Raw genomic sequence first — 16,637 nt, forward strand, 5'->3', positions numbered from 1 at the left:
GGTGGTAGATGAGTGTAACAGCCTACCTGCAGAAGTGGTAGAGGCTAATACAGAATTTACACATGTATGGGATAGTCATATGGCTATGCTCTTCATACCAGTTTTGTTAATCTTACATACATAGGGTACTAAAGGGGTACATTTCTCAAAAAGGAATGCAAATTCTCATTTAGATTCCCAAGAACATGTTGAGTATTAAACCCTTTTTGGGACCTTAAGAGCAGACCTTGTTATTTTTACCATATGCTTGTTTAACCATAATTGCCGTTTTACTTGTTTAGTGAACCTACACACATTACATATTGCCTTTTGGGGTAAACATGGGGCTATCGTTCGAAACCGTATCCATAAATATAACATAATAAATAATAGTTCTAAAATATAAAAGTAACTGGGTGGAAATTGAAAAAAAAATGCTTAGGATTTCTTCCACAAAATGCATGGCACTGCTGAAAAAAAACAATATGCCAAAACAGCTCCTTTAAGAATATAATACACATACACAGGTTTGTTCTGGTCTGGAGGGACAAATGTTTCTTTACATACTGTACCATTTTTTTGTTAATGCTTTTGATTTTAATGTATATATGGCATGAAAGCTATGTATTATGAATTGAGTTTGATATGATGCCAGGTAAGGATCCCCACCACGCAGGTTAGCTCTTAAATTCAGCTTTTTTTGGGGGAGGGATATTTGTATGTATGCGAATGCTCAGCTTGCGCAAATGTACAGTCAGAAAAATATGCAAGGCTGTACATATTTAACATTAACATATCTAAAATCGGTATAGGTGCCAGTTAGTGTTTAAACCTATGTGGGTGTTTGTTGAGTCACATTAATGGCTTTTTTTCCCTTTTTACCAATAATAATTACAGAAGCTTTGTCTTTACTGCATAAATAGCAGCAACAACCCTTCATGTGTAGCAGCTCCTGTGGAATTAAGGGGATATTATTGGGATTCCATACATTATATTAATGTCAGAGTCAGAGTTATCTGTTTTTGTATTTTGGGATGTACCTGACATTTTATTTGGGAAATATATCACATTAAGTCACTCCTGGGAGTTTTGAGTCAAAGCTCTTCATATTACAAGCTACACTATAGTAGAACTATTACCCCGTCCTAATTATTTAGTTTAGGTGTAACAGCAACACCCACTGCTAACAGTCAGCTCAATAGACACACATTAACAATAGAATGCGTTGTACTGAAGAGCTCAGTGACTTTAAACATTGCACAACATCATATGATAGCACCTTTGACACAAGTCAGTTTGTAAAATGTGTTCTCTGTTAGATCTGCCCCAGTCCAATATAATTGCTATTATTGCATCTAGGAGCAGCTCAATCGCAAAGCAGTAGACCACACACACTCACAGATGGACGCTGTCGAGTTTTGAAGCGTGTATCACGTACAAATCGGCTGTACTCTGTCGCATCACTACAAAGCTCCAAACTGCCTTAGTAAGCAAGATCAGCACTGTACCTTGGGAGCTTCATAAAACGGGTTTCCACAAGCCAAGGATCACTATGCACAATACCATGCACTGGCTGGAGCCATGTAAAGCAAATGGCCACTGGACTTGGTAGCAGTGGAAATGTGTTCCTTGAAGTTATAAATCACACTCGGGAAGTCTGAGAGATTAATCTAGGTTTGGTGGATGCCAGCAGAACCCTGTCTAAAGGAATGTAAAGTTTAGTGGAGGAGGGATAATGTTCTTGGGATGTTTTTCAGGCCCCTTAGTTCCAGTGAAGGGTAATGCTAATACTACAGCACACAAAGTGATTTTAAACAATTGAATGCTTCCAACTTTGTAGCACCAGTTTGAGGAAGACCCTTTCCTGTTCCTGGATGACTGTGCCCTTCTACACAAAGCGAGGTCCATAAATTCATGGTTTGACAAGTTTGGTGTGGAGGAGCTCGAGTGGCCTGCAGACAGCCCTGACTTTAACTCCACTGAACACCTTTGGGATGAATTGGAATACTGATCACAAGCTTTCTCGTCAAACATCAGTGCCAGATAAATGCCACAGACACACTACAAAATCTTGTGGAAAGCCTTTGTTAGAAGAGTGGAGGCTGCTATACCCACAAAAGAGAGACGGGAGACTCCATATTAATGCCCATGGTTTTGAAATGGGATGTCCAACAAGCAAGGATTTCCAGGACTATTAACAACTAGCCAAGCATGCGTGTTTTGCCCATTGTGTTATTTGAGTCCAACTATGCAAGGTAAAACAGGTTTTAGCTTTTAGATCAAGCAGTACTGATCAAAAACAGAACTTTAAAGATAGCTCATATAAATAAATTTAATGACTGCTAACATATGTGTAAGTGAAAGATAAACTATTTACAAAATGGACAGTGTAACAGCCAGGTGTGCTGAAAGGCCAGGTAAGATTCCTGCACACCTCAGATAGAAAAGGAAATAATTGAAAATGTAAGAGATCTAGTATTTCATGCCTGTCGTCACATTCTTGTAATTTGAATTAAGAAAACATAAACAAAGAGACATTGAAACATGTAAATTCTTTTCATACCAAAAATAACATCTTTTCATCTAGTTTCTAGATAAAAGTACAATGGGTTGTTATTTCCCTCCATACTGGAAAAGTTACTCACAGTGTTCAATTAAGGTTAAAATGTCAATTTCACTTCATTAAATACAATGTTTTTTTCCAGGCACTTTTCGTGAGAAGTGTGTTCCAGCTCCATTTCATGACAGCGGTGTGACTGTGTAGGAGTTTTCATTTCCATCCGGTTTCCGGATAGATGTGTAGTTCTTGCTTCCCAGGAGCATGTGATGCACCCCTTTACCGGTATCTTAGTACCAGGGATCTGAACTATGTTGCTGGGTGTATCTCTGTAATTTAATCTGGTCCTGGATTTGGGCAATCAAGATCTGAGAGAGCAGAAATCCAACCAGCTTTCCAGAGACAAAAACAACACAAAAAATACTGTTAAAAAAAGGCAAGTTAAAAGTACTAGGTTTGTGGTTTGGGTTTTCAATGCTTTATTTATCTGAAAACCCTCCACGTTTGCAACCATTTAACACGTTTTATGAATTATATCTAAGCCACAGTGTAAGCAGTGTAAATAAAAAATAACCAAAAGGTACATTCATGGTTAATGTAAGAAAGATAATTTGTAAATCAGGCTGTTCCATGCCACAAAAACCAAAATTATGCACCACAAAATTGTAACTACATGAAAAGGTGTAAATCAGTAACAACCTATATCAACATATAATGGGGTAAAACATCTTTGAAATATAAGGGATAAAACATGGAACAGTACAGTCATCCTTGCTCTTTCAATATAGCTACATTACCTGCGGTATGGCAAAGCCCAGAGCTACTCCTCCCAGCAGAAAAAGGTTACTATGCAGCCAGTTAACCAGTCTGTCAATGCAGCCACTGGTGTGTATGTAATATTTTGCATCCTTGTAGTCCAGTGCCTGCATGCCCTGTCCGCACATCGTATTGATGACAGCCTAAAGAGTTTAGAGTAGGTATTTAGAGCACACCACTAATAAAGCAAATACAATCATACAGCTTATGGTTATACAATATACCAAAGAAACTGTTTGCTCAAAGAACCCATGAAGCAAACAAAACTAAAGCTGTCATTATAGAAAATGGCATTACAAAAATTGATACACCTACAATGACAGCAAAAAAAAACTTAAAAAAAAAAAATTAGTTTATCTAATCTTCCCCTTTTGAAATCCCTTTTTACACATAAATTCTTTAGGATGAATTGATACACATCCCAAACTTTCTAGAGTCCCTCTACTGCGTGTGCCATATTGAACCCAGCAGCATTTGGAAATGCATTGAGGGTGTGCATAGCCAGATATTTGGAAGAATGAACCCAGTCAGGAGGCATTTTCCACTCCGTAAACAAGAATGTATTGGCTCTAAAAATAAACCCCAAAATGAAAGTCAGTATATTTTAATCTGTGTCTTAGGTCAGATATGCAAGATGTCAATTGATCCTTTTTGAGGTGTACCAATAACGATTTTCAAGTTACAAAATGCAATTTGTATTTTTGACAAATCCATCCATTCTCTTTTGAACTTTTATGCATATTTGTTATAGATTGTCTCTACATTTTAGACAGCTAATTTGACAATCTGTGCAATGAAGTGTACATAACATTTTGTAAACATGCTGGAGGCTGTTTTTCCTCATTTAGCACAATAATCTCCTGTATGTACAATCATATTATACATGCTTAAGGGCCCACCTGGTCCTCTTCGTTTAGGCAGCAGGAGTATGGTACTGAGCAGCGTTCCTGGCTGAAGTTCTCAGATGAGCAATTGAAGTACATGTTCTGGGACCAGTCCTTGTAGGAAATGCCCCCACAGCAGCTGAACTGGCGCCAGGAGGGTTGGTATTTGGGACAAAATGAGAGAAATCACTATAACACGTCAAACAATCACGTTCAGTAGGCAGCTTGATAATAGAATATGATTGAAAATGTACCAAAGCATTAAGGACAATAAATGTGTCTTGTAATCTAAAAGCATATCTAAAAGCATACATTTCTTATGAGAAATTCTCCACAGCCCAATAAAACATATATGCTAATTTCTAATGATATGACAACAAGATCCACAAGCCCTCCAAATCCAAGATAGTGCTTGCTATCAAATAAAACAAAATAAAGTAACTCAACACTCACTGTGCTATTCCATTATTGGGGGGTTTTATGACAGGGAGCATGCTAAAGCAGAAATCTGGGTACTTAAAGCCCGTGCTCATTACTGAATGGTGTTGAGGTGTTGAGTTATCAGTACTATATATATATATATATATATATATATATATATATATATATATCGCCTAATGCCTTATTTTTTGACTGTCTATCAAAGATATACTGACAAGTAACTTCCTTCAGAAAGAAGCTTGGAATCAATATTAAGTATACTGGTCTGAATACTTTAAGTGAAGTAGTATAATGTGAGTATATATCGCTGTCATAAATTACATCCTACAATATAACTGTACCATAGTCAGAGGTAAATATAAATAATCATTGCAGAATATGACTAATGTTGCTATCTCAACCAGTGAAATGTAATACTTATAAAGACAGTCACAGTATTACAAAATAACAGAAGCCTGCTAGTAGCCAAACTAGGTGATAAAAATGTATGAGAGATTCTCAAAAGCATCTTGAGCTTTACTGCACTGGAAACGTAGCTGGACGTTAATTGGGTCACTGTTCAGCTATGGCACCTACAATATACAAGAAAATTTAAGAAGATTGCTTATTATTATTGCTTATTAGCAATAATAATTATTATATTTTAAGGCCTTACTTCTCCTGAACAAAATGATGTATTATATGTGCAGGTTCATCAAATTTGGAAAAGGGGAATCATGGTTTAACAAATGTTAAACTAAAAAATGGCAACTAAAAAAAGTTTAGTTATGAAAATCCCCAGGACTGAAAGGGTTAATAATTATAACGTTTTAACCCTCTTTTTAAGTCAGCTTACTAAAATGCTGTTGTGTGGCTGAGCATGATGGGAATCATGACTCCCCAGCATCTTGCAGTATTAGCAGCCTCTCCCCTCAGACTGTAAGGAATAAAGGGGCAAGGGAGAAAAGGAAACAGGGAAAGGTTACCTGGTAGGACCTTGAGGACTAGGGATAAATTGTCCTTATGTAAAGTGATCGGGAGAGTAATGGTGGAAAATATCATTATAAAAATAATAAACATGCTCAATAGTCACGATATTTAACATATAAATCCAACTGAATAATCAAATAAGCTATAAATCATTTTGGCTGAGAGTGATCTGGGTGTTTGTGCATCCCTTTGGCTGAAACAGTGATTAAGGATGAAGGTAAAAAGATTTTGAGTGCATGGGGCGGTAGTTGTGTTCCCTGAATGTGGTAACATAGTCAGAGTGAGTGAGTGAAAGAGTTTTACGTAGTGTGCTCTAGATGTAATACAAAAAATAAAAAGTGTTTTGTTGGAATAGTACAACACTAAGGAGAGGGCATGTAAGTTTTTCCCCCTGACCAATAAGTCTGAGGGATATTTTCCAGGCCTGATAATGGAGTGTATACAGTATGTAGAGCAAATGAAAATACCAATTTCATTCTATAAACAATAGAAATTACATAGACCTTTTGAAACATGTTTACTGGGAAATACATACATTACTACTGGAATGTAAGTGGTTGTAAATACTCACCTCCTTCTGGCCAAAGTCTATAAGATTCTGCAGGTCCAGGTCATCTCGATAATGCACAATGGCATTACTGATCATTTCACTGACTTTGCCACGAGCCTGCAAAATATATAATCTATGCCTATATGTCCTTAGTTTACCAAGGCAGACAAAAATCTGAGTCTAAGATGGGAAGGTGCCACAAGACAATAATGTATCACTATTAAAAAGACTGCTTATGATATGCCATGGTTCAGAAGATCTTAAAGTGGGACAAAAGAGTGACCTGAACATTATCACAAGCTAGAGTATTTTGGTCAGTCTCTATAATTCAGTAATATATATATATAATATATATAATACATATTCATGTATTTAGAATGCAATGTTATAAAAGTCGATGTTGGTGTAATGATCAGATGTCCCAATACTTTTGTCCATATAGTGGATAGATAGATAGATAGATAGATAGATAGATAGATAGATAGATAGATAGATAGATAGATAGATAAGCATGCATGTATGGGTAAAGACATACCTATTTTTACTAAAACAGAGGACAGACATCTCACAGCTCTGTGAAGCTTTCTCTGTTAATATGTGTAGCACTGCTTGGTTGTGGCTTTTGAGTTCACGTAATGCAACATATGTGCAGGTTACGCCTCTAAACTCACCTTATCAGAGAAGACGAATCCCAGGATTCCTGCAGCCAGCTGCAGCAGGAAGATAAGTGTAAGACAAATGGAGAACTGTGGAGAGGTGCAAAAAAAAAAGACAAATTACATATTACCCAAAATAATCCTCTTATGACACATTCATCTTACATGTTTTCAACAACCTATGTAAGAAGCGGGGGAGCATTGATATTTTAATAAAACCTAAACATTGTGGTACAATGTTCATATAGATTTAATTAATGTTAATAATGGTGCTCAGAACGCTGACAAAGAATTGCCTTCACAACCATTTGTTTGTAACATATGATGTGTGTTTATAAGAAGGCATTGGGTAAAATCAATGTCTGGATGCAGTCACTAATCTATCTTGCAAACATCTGTGAATATATTTCCCTTATTTGGTTCTCCATATTTTTAACAGCAAATAACGTAGCAGTACTCACGGTTTGAAGGAGGCATATGTTCTCCCGTAAAGACCCAATACAGCCAAAAAAAGTGATAAGAAACATCAAAATTCCAGCCACAATAAGGAGTAGAGAAGGATCCACAGAAAGGCAGGCCATGGCAGCCTCTGGAGGAGGGGGTTCACACAACATTACAGCAGTTATCAATAACGATAGATTATTGTTTTATATAGCGCCATCATATGCAGAATGGGTAAGCAGGACACAAGAAGTAATATATAAGAAACATGTGAGGATGGTCCTGCTCAAAGGATCTCACAATCTAGATAAACAGCTACTTGCAACTTTTCTTCACCAAGGAGATGAACTAATGTTTGAAAAGTAAGTGTGATTTCAGTAATGTGACAGAACCTCTCAAGTTCTTTTGTGATAAACAAAGGAAATGATCCTGCAGGATTAGGGGTAAGTAGTGAATAGGTAAATTTGGATGATAAAATGTTAATTTACAAAACTGTGTGAAAATAGTGATTAACACTGTGACTTATACCCATACTGCTGTCAGACATATATTACTCATGCTGGCTGCTGCTCTCCTTTCTGCACACAACACTGTGTGGCATCCCCTCTCCTCTCCCACTTAATATCAGCAGCCCCTTTCCTCCCTGCACACAACATAATATGGCAGCCTCCCGACTCCAAAACACTATCCAGTAGTCCCCTCCCACCCACGCTATCTGTCAGCCTCTCCTCCTCCTGTACAATACACCATCAGCAGCCCTTCTCCTTGCACACAACACTATGCAAAAGCCCCTCAAACACACATCATCTAGCAGACCCTTCTCCTCCCTGCACACAACACAATGTACCAACTACTCTCCTCCTTGCACACTGTGTTCTTAAGTGTATCAGATAATTCAGTGAATAAACATATTTCCTATTTAAAGTGCTAAATATTTAGGTAAGATGGCACTGCAAGCACTGTTTACTGCAAGCTACTCACCAGCATGTTTCACAATTCGTGCATAAACACCAATTCCCAACATCACCATTGATATAACCTGGAGAGACATGATAGGAATGTGGTTACATGAGTATGGGGTATGGCAAAACTCAAATCGACAGACTGAGACAAATCCATACATAATTTAAGGTTGGCTATATTTTGTAGGGTTTTATTTTTTTGTACAACAAAGTGAACAAAACTGAAATGATTTCACAAACGTATTTCGCCATAACACCATGTTTGCTATAACCATAGCAAAATTCTGAAAACCAGCTTGGTGTTAGAACCTTTGTGGTCCGAAAGGGTTCTGAGGTGGAATCTACAGCAGGTAGGCCATGCCCCCAACATACCTACAATAAGTGACAGGGTACATAACACCCCTCACAACAAGCAGGGCAAGGTACAGAGAAACAGGTTCCAAAGAGAGGAGAGGTCAGTAGCTGGATGGTCACAGTAGCCAATGTCAGTATCCAAAGGGAACAACTGGACAAGAGCGTTGTTTACACAAGCCAAGGTCAGTAGCCAGAAGTTCACAGTAGCCAAGGGCTTTTATGGCATCACATTCTAAATACATGGACATTGATATGTAGTTGGTCCCCCCTTTACAGACTCCACTTTACAGACTCAGGGAAGGCTTTCCACAACATTGGAGTGTTTCTGTCGTTTTCCATTCATCCAGTAGAGCATTTGTGAGGTCAGTCACTGATGTTGGATGAGAAGGCGTGATTCAGAATCTCCCTTCCAGTTCATCCCAAAAATGCTCAATGAGGTACGGGTCAGTCCAGTTCTTCCACACCAAACTTAACCAACCATGTCTTTATGTAGCTTGCTTAGTGAACTGGGCCACAGTCATACAGGGCCACAGTCATACCATTACCCCTCCTCCACTAAACTTTACAGTTGGCACAATGCAGCCAGATGGGAAACGTTCTCCTGGCATTCGGCAAACCCAGAGAAGCGCGATTCATCACTCCACAGAACACGTTTCCACTGCTCCAGTCCAGTGGCGGCGTGCTCTATACCACTCGATCCCACATTTGGCATTGTACTTGGTGATGTGAGGCTTGCATGCAGCTGCTCTGTCATGGAAACCCATTCCATGAAGCTCCCGACGCACAGGTTTTTGTGCTGATGTTAATGCCAGTGGAAGTTTGGAACGCTTCAGCTATAATTCAGCAGAGTGTTAGCGACTTTTGCGCACCATGCGCCACAACACTCGGTGACCCTGTTTTGTGACTTTACGTGGTCTTCCGCTTCCTGGCTGAGTTGCTGCTGTTCCTAAACAGTTCCACTTTCGAATAATACATCTTACCGTTAACTGTGGAATATCTAGCAGGGATACAATTTCTCAATTCGGGACAGTCATTTCAGGCCTGTTATTGACATCTGGTGTCTGGTAGTATGTATAAGTTCATACATTTCCATAATGAATTCATACATTCATACTTCTAGCAGTGAACGGTTTCTGTATAATGCCAAGTTCCATCTATCAAAGGCTGGCATGCAGCAGTTAGAAATAAAAATTGCCCGGCTCTCAATGTCCAAACATACTGCCCTAACTAAAGCTGTAAACTTTGCATATCTCTCACCTATGTTTGGTGAAAATATATTTCAACAACATCCTTATTATTGAGTTGAACTTGGTTTTATTTCGATAGGCCAGAATTTCTGTACAGTCAGAGGTCTAACAGCTATCCTATGAAATTAGTACTGATCTAAAATACTGTCAAAAGCGCTACCAAAATTAATTTGAAATAATACTGAAGGTAGCTGTCCAAACAAAATAACAACTGCATTTCAACCCCACCCCTATTTTCCAAATCAACCAATCGGATTAAACAAAAGTATGATTTTTCTTTTAATATTTTTATTTTATTCCAATAAACATGTATCACCTTTGCATAGGTTTTTAACCACATCCAGCGATGGGAGTCCAAAAAATGCTGGCCAAAGGTCCTAAGACGGGCTCTGCAGGCTCGTTACCATTGGTTAAATTTTTACTATTCCACCACGCTAGGGGGCTGGCTGGACCTCAACTCTTGCCCTTTAGTGAACGCTACAACGTTTTGTTATATTACGGAAGCCACTACGCTCTCAGCAAAGTTACCTCTGTTTAATTATTAAACTACCCAGCAAAGAAGATCACATAGCAGCCCAATGTGATGGCTTTATATACATGTATTTATATATTCTCTTACCAATAAAATAGATTGCAGTGCTCCAAGCTGCAAATACATACAATGTCATCTCATGCAGTGTAATGTCCAGGTCTAGGCCAGGAGATATAGTGAAGTGTGATCCTGCCCACCAGTGGAAGGTGAAAACGTATAATAAACACGGCTATAACTTACCCAGAACAGCATGTTGAAGAAGAACAGGAGGTATTTTACCACAGGGCTCACAAAGGAGAAGTCCTCAGCTCTCCTTACATCAGGAGGGTGTCTCTTCTTGGCCATGGCTGATTTCCACACAGGGAGCCCGATACTGCCCCACCGCACCTTTGGGGGCTCACTGTGGCAAAGGTCCTGGGGACATACTAGCAAAGGCGCAGCCAATAGAATTCCGTATGCACAGAATAACCCCCGGCTGGGATTAATGGAATGAGACTACGGGTAAATATTTATACGTAACGTTCCCGCGGGGAGTGTGAGGGAACAGAGTTAGCTCCACACTGTCACCGCCCCTACACACCGCCTGCCATTGAGGCAGGTCACTGGTAACCGCAGCTTGGGCTCACGTTCCAAAGCGGCCCCTCGTTAGCCACCTGTTGATTGGTAGAGTTCGGCAGCCTGTCGTGCTGATTGGCCTGAGCTGCTGTCACTCACGATGCAGTGGCACAGAAGGAATGTACACCTGTAAAGGGCAGTGGCGGATTGCATGGCACCGAGTGTTTGACAGGCAGGGCGTCAATAAAATCGAATTCGAATCGCTTCCTGAAAGCTGATTTAACGTTGGATTTGTGTAAAATGAATTGGTTATGCAAATACATTTCCCTGGTGTTTATCTCCTTGCTAACAGGTTTATGCGTGCTGTGCTGTGACATCTGTATAGATCCAGATATTTAACCCCTTTTATGCAATCGTTCTTGCACTAGTGCTGTCTTTAAGTTGTATTTTTTTACGACAAAAAAACGCAAATTCACACATATAACCCAATAATAATTTGGGCTCAAATACAGTGGTGTATTTCTGTGGGGAAGGGCAGCACCCCCCCACACACACACCAGGGCTACCATCAGGGTTTACAGCCAGTAGTTGTTTGTGGCCCAGCTTCATTGAGGGGCCCACAGTGTAGAAGTGCTGTACTGTACAGTATCCCTACCATCAACACAGTCAAGGTAAGGCCATGGGGTTGTTTAACTTGGAGAGGGCTGCTTTTGTCAGGCAAGAGGAAGATTGTTGGTCTTTTTAAACAGGGAACATGAGGGAAAGAAAACCAATGGAAATCGGGGCGCATATATACATGGGAAGAAAGAATGTTTATAATAGTGTGATAAAGTAACCGAACTGGGATATTGTAGAAGTATAAAATGCACTCACAAACAGTGACAGCACAAGCAGCTCTTTAAAAGTCGAAAACTGTTCTTTATTCTTTAAAAGCTCTATAACTATAAAAGCAAAGGAAAACAACCATATGGTGTAGTATCTCACTGAATGTTAAATGCGCAAGTATGGAAACACTTACAAAATGGTTGAGTTCAAACAGGTCAAACTAATATAACATGAGGGAAAGAATCAGCTTTTTTAAATGCTGGTTGGGTCTTTCTTCTAACAGGTATTGAAATAAATCACCCGTTCTTCGCACCTTCAAGATCTCCAGTCCACTGACTTCTCCAAATGACTTTCACTGCAATCAAACCGTTCTCACCCAACCAGTTCCTCGACTTCTGTCTCAACATCTCAATAGATTGTAAGCTTGCAAGAGCAGGGTCCTCATCTTTTGTACCTGTAAATCTTCTCTTCTGTTAATGTTTGATAATTTTCATTGTTCCCTATTGTAATAGCGCTACAGAAACTGTTACTACAATCATCTGGGCTGGTTGAACAGTGACTCGCCTGGGACCTCTTTAGTAGAGTAAGACAATCTCTCCATATTAATGCGGTACAGGAGCTGCCACCATCATTACCTGAATTACTGCCTTCGGACTAGTCGACTTAGGTTACAACATGCAACTTGTGTTTAGGCATGATAAATTATACATACCTAAGTGAAAAACAGATATATACATTTTCTGCCTTGAGAAACACCCTGTATGCCTAAGATTTTCATCTGTCTTTGGAATTTACATTTGATTTGCTGGAGCTGAAGCTTACATTTTCTACCTCCCCCAAAAAACCCTGTGAGATATAAAATGCGCACAATGACACAATTTCCCGGAAGACTAATGTATATTTCTTGTGTGAGTATCTTCTTACACAAAATAATAGCAGTTTAAAAGAACATTTGGAATGTTTACAGTGACTGAAACCTGATATATAACCTTCCTTAAACCCACATTTGTGTGTTTTTGTTTTACTCCTAGGAGGAGCTGTGCTAACGTGTAGAAGGAAAGGTGTGCTGAGGTGAATGGATGGGGCTTAAGCTTTATAGAGGAGGGATTGGATTGCTTGTAGTGCCCACCATCGGATGTTTTCCCCAAATTAGTGAAGTATTCTTCACTGTGTTTTTGTTATCACTGGATAAGACCTTCAGAGCTCCCATACAATGGAAAAATGAGGTGGAATGCTATACATATCATCAGATAGTATAATACAGTACTTGGAGTACTTCTGCAAAAGGGCGGAGCCATGGTGGGCACCATGTGGACAGCCTCTCCCCCATTCCTCCAATCAGGGGAAAGGGTGTGTGCAGAGACACCGCCCCTTTGTAGAAGTACCTGGATAATGGACCTGATACTAGGGAAAAGTGGATGAAGAAAGAAAACCGAATTAACACAGTATTTGCAAATGTCCTGTACAATAATAGCCTGGAGTACTTTTATGTCAAAATAATAAGAAAGGGTGATAGATAGGAGGAACAGCCTTCCAACAGAGGTGGTAGAGGTTAATACAGTGCGGGAATATAAACATGATATAGGTGTAGGACTATTCTGAATATAAGAGAAGACCAAGCACCTTATAAGGCAGTAGAGTACCTAGCGGGGGGCGGGGGGGGCGGTCCGCACCGGTGCCGCTCATCAGGGGGGTGCCAACTTGCCGGCACCCGGCACCCCTCCAGAGACGGACAGTAATGTCTGCCGCTGGAGGAGCAGGCTCGCAAGGGAGCGCTATCGGAGGTCTTTAACAGACCACCGGCTCCCTTGAGTGATTTTAAGCCGGTTCAAGGATTTCCCTTGAACCCGGCTTAAAATCACTCAAGGGAGCCGGAGGTCTGTTAAAGACCTCCGATACCGCTCCCTTGCGATCCGCACGGCAACAGCTGTTGTGCGCCGGGGTTTGTTGTCAGATCCCGGCGCACAACACTGAAGCCGCGCCCACCGCTGTCTGTGCCCTCTGAACCCCGTGCCCTCGGAAGAAGACAGAAGAACTAAAGAAGAAGAGGAGCGAAGAGCAGGAAAAGGAGCTGTAAGGAGAAAAGAGGAAAGGTAGCAAAGCATACAGTGAGAGTGGATTGGTGTATGTGTGTGGATTGGTGTGTGGATTGGTGTATGTGTGTGGATTGGTGTATGTGTGTGGATTGGTATTTGTGTGGATTGGTATGTGTGTGTGGATTGGTATGTGTGTGGATTGGTGTATGTGTGTGGATTGGTATGTGTGTGGATTAGTATATGTGTGGATTGGTATGTGTGTGGATTGGTGTATGTGTGTGGATTGGTGTATGTGTGTGGATTGGTATGTGTGTGGATTGGTATGTGTGGATTGGTATGTGTGTGGATTGGTATGCGTGTGGATTGGTATGCGTGTGGATTGGTATATGTGTGGATTGATATGTGTGGATTGGTGTATATGTGTGTGGATTGGTGTATGTGTGTGGATTGGTATTTGTGTGGATTGGTATGTGTGTGTGGATTGGTATGTGTGTGGATTGGTGTATGTGTGTGGATTGGTGTATGTGTGTGGATTGGTATGTGTGTGGATTAGTATATGTGTGGATTGGTATGTGTGTGGATTGGTGTATGTGTGTGGATTGGTGTATGTGTGTGGATTGGTATGTGTGTGGATTGGTATGTGTGTGGATTGGTATGTGTGGATTGGTATGCGTGTGGATTGGTATGCGTGTGGATTGGTATGCGTGTGGATTGGTATATGTGTGGATTAGTATATGTGTGGATTGGCATGTGTGTGGACTAGTATATGTGTGGATTGGTATGTGTGTGGATTGGTGTATGTGTGTGAATTGGTGTATGTGTGTGGATTGGTATGTGTGTGGATTAGTATGTGTGTGGATTGGTGTATGTGTGTGGATTGGTGTATGTGTGTGGATTGGTATGTGTGTGGATTGGTATGTGTGTGTGGATTGGTGTATATGTGTGGATTGGTGTATATGTGTGGATTGGTGTATGTGTGTGGATTGGTGTATGTCTGTGGATTGGTATGTGTGTGGATTAGTATATGTGTGGATTGGTATGTGTGGATTAGTATATGTGTGGATTAGTATATGTGTGTGGATTAGTATATGTGTGTGGATTAGTATATGTGTGGATTGGTGTATGTGTGTGGATTGGTATATGTGTGGATTGGTGTATGTGTGTGGATTGGTATGTGTGTGGATTAGTATATGTGTGGATTGGTATGTGTGTGTGGATTGGTATGTGTGGATTAGTATATGTGTGTGGATTGGTATGTGTGTGGATTGGTATGTGTGTGGATTGGTATGTGTTTGTGGATTTGTATGTGTGTGGATTGGTATGTGTGGATTGGTAAGTGTGGGTTGGTAAGTGTGTGAGAGTGATGGGTGTTATGCTGTACCATTTCCAATGTATTTTTCATGATCTAATTATGCTCTAAAGTACATCATAACTCCCATCACTCTATACTGTTCCATACAGTGGCAGAGCTGGGAGACAGAGGCCTTGCACCCCCACCGCAGGACTCCTGAAAGGTAAGTGAACTTCAAAGAGGGAGAGGGTAGATAGTTAGGAGGGGTAGATAGGGAGAAGGGAGTGAGAAGGGGTAGATAGGGCAGAAGGGAGCGAGAAGGGGTAGATAGGGCAATCATACTCCTATCATGCCAAGTCTGCGAGTGCCTCCTGGAATCTGGGTATGCCTGGGCATGATAGGAATGTGATTGCTGTTAACATATATATATATATATATATATATATATATAATATTGTTATTTAATTGTTTTGTCCTATTTTGGTGTGTTACTTACTTTAAATAAAAGTGTTAGATTTTTTTATGGTGTGTGTGGGGGGGTCATATTCAGTTTCGGCCAGGTAGTTTTAAAGTGTGTGTGTGTAGGGGGGGGGTGCCACATACAGGATCCGCCCCGGGTGCCAAATACTCTAGGTACACCCCTGTTATAAGGTTTGAGGTTTTTACTTTTTACAGTAGACCAAATGGTTCGTATCTGCCACCAGATGATATGTTTGAATTAATATGGGGAGGAAGGCTGAATGACAGATATGCCTTGGGGAACAAATAATGTTTTGTACCTATACCATGTGGTCTGTCATCACTCTATTCTAGTATAATCTAATTTAATATAATTCAACACCTATATTTATCATCTTCCCCATTTGGGTTATAAATGAGTAACCTAGGTGTACAGGACCTCTTATTACACAAATATCTACCCATATAAACTGCTCGTATACCTGTGGTATTGTATCCTGTCTTAAATCAACATTTCTACAATATTACAATATTCATGGGTCCCAACTTCATGTGCTGGAATCGGCTGAACTGTAGATACAAAAAGTCTCTTTTTATATACTGATAAAAAGCTGCTGTCTGAACAGCTTTGGTCTGAGCGTTAGGCACTTTGGAAAATCATTCTTTAGTGAATCTTTTATCAGAGGATAATTTACAGTCTGATCACAGCTAGTCTGAGTTTCTCATTATATAAAAAAAGAAAATGGTCTGCCTATCACCCCTGTAGGAGTCTGGCATATTATAGGACAGTTTTGTGACCCAGAGACAAAAGCTTCTGTTTACTGTTCTTGAATAGCTGACACGGATTAACCCTTGAAGTGAGTTTACAGTAAATGTTCTTTAAAGCTTCCTTAACCCTTTCCATACCAATATTTTTATGTACCCACACAAATTATGCATCTCTTTTTTTCAGAAAATAGGGATTTCATTTAAAACCATACAAACATGCGAAAAAATATAATTTAGAGTGCAAGTATGTAAAATCTTTTTCTTATAACTTTGCTTAGAATTTCTTCTACACAGTAGGTACCACTGATAAACAAT

General features: G+C 39.9%; 1 protein-coding gene across 1 annotated transcript; it reads right to left on the reverse strand.

Moving 5' to 3' along the window:
- Positions 1 to 2,291: 2,291 nt before the first annotated feature.
- TSPAN33 (tetraspanin 33) lies at positions 2,292 to 11,196 on the reverse strand. Its single transcript, XM_053464887.1, has 8 exons — positions 10,629 to 11,196; positions 8,275 to 8,332; positions 7,314 to 7,441; positions 6,868 to 6,942; positions 6,218 to 6,313; positions 4,252 to 4,380; positions 3,334 to 3,495; positions 2,292 to 2,928 (listed from the first exon to the last, which is right to left on the reverse strand). Exons 1-8 carry the CDS (start codon positions 10,731 to 10,733, stop codon positions 2,827 to 2,829), a joined length of 855 nt encoding a protein of 284 aa, XP_053320862.1. The 5' UTR covers positions 10,734 to 11,196; the 3' UTR covers positions 2,292 to 2,826.
- Positions 11,197 to 16,637: the final 5,441 nt, after the last annotated feature.

The sequence above is a fragment of the Spea bombifrons genome, chromosome 4 (genome assembly GCF_027358695.1).
Source record: "Spea bombifrons isolate aSpeBom1 chromosome 4, aSpeBom1.2.pri, whole genome shotgun sequence".
NCBI classification, from domain to species: Eukaryota; Metazoa; Chordata; class Amphibia; order Anura; family Pelobatidae; genus Spea; species Spea bombifrons.

What these genes read in the sequence shown, in the direction of transcription:
- TSPAN33 (XM_053464887.1), bottom strand. Translation starts at nt 10,733, where the DNA reads ATGGCCAAGAAGAGACACCCTCCTGATGTAAGGAGAGCTGAGGACTTC. An exon ending in TCTTCAACATGCTGTTCTGG is followed by an intron (nt 8,333 to 10,628) that starts GTAAGTTATAGC and finishes ATGTCTCTCCAG; the next exon opens with GTTATATCAATGGTGATGTT. An exon ending in GCCTAAACGAAGAGGACCAG is followed by an intron (nt 3,496 to 4,251) that starts GTGGGCCCTTAA and finishes TAAACTCTTTAG; the next exon opens with GCTGTCATCAATACGATGTG.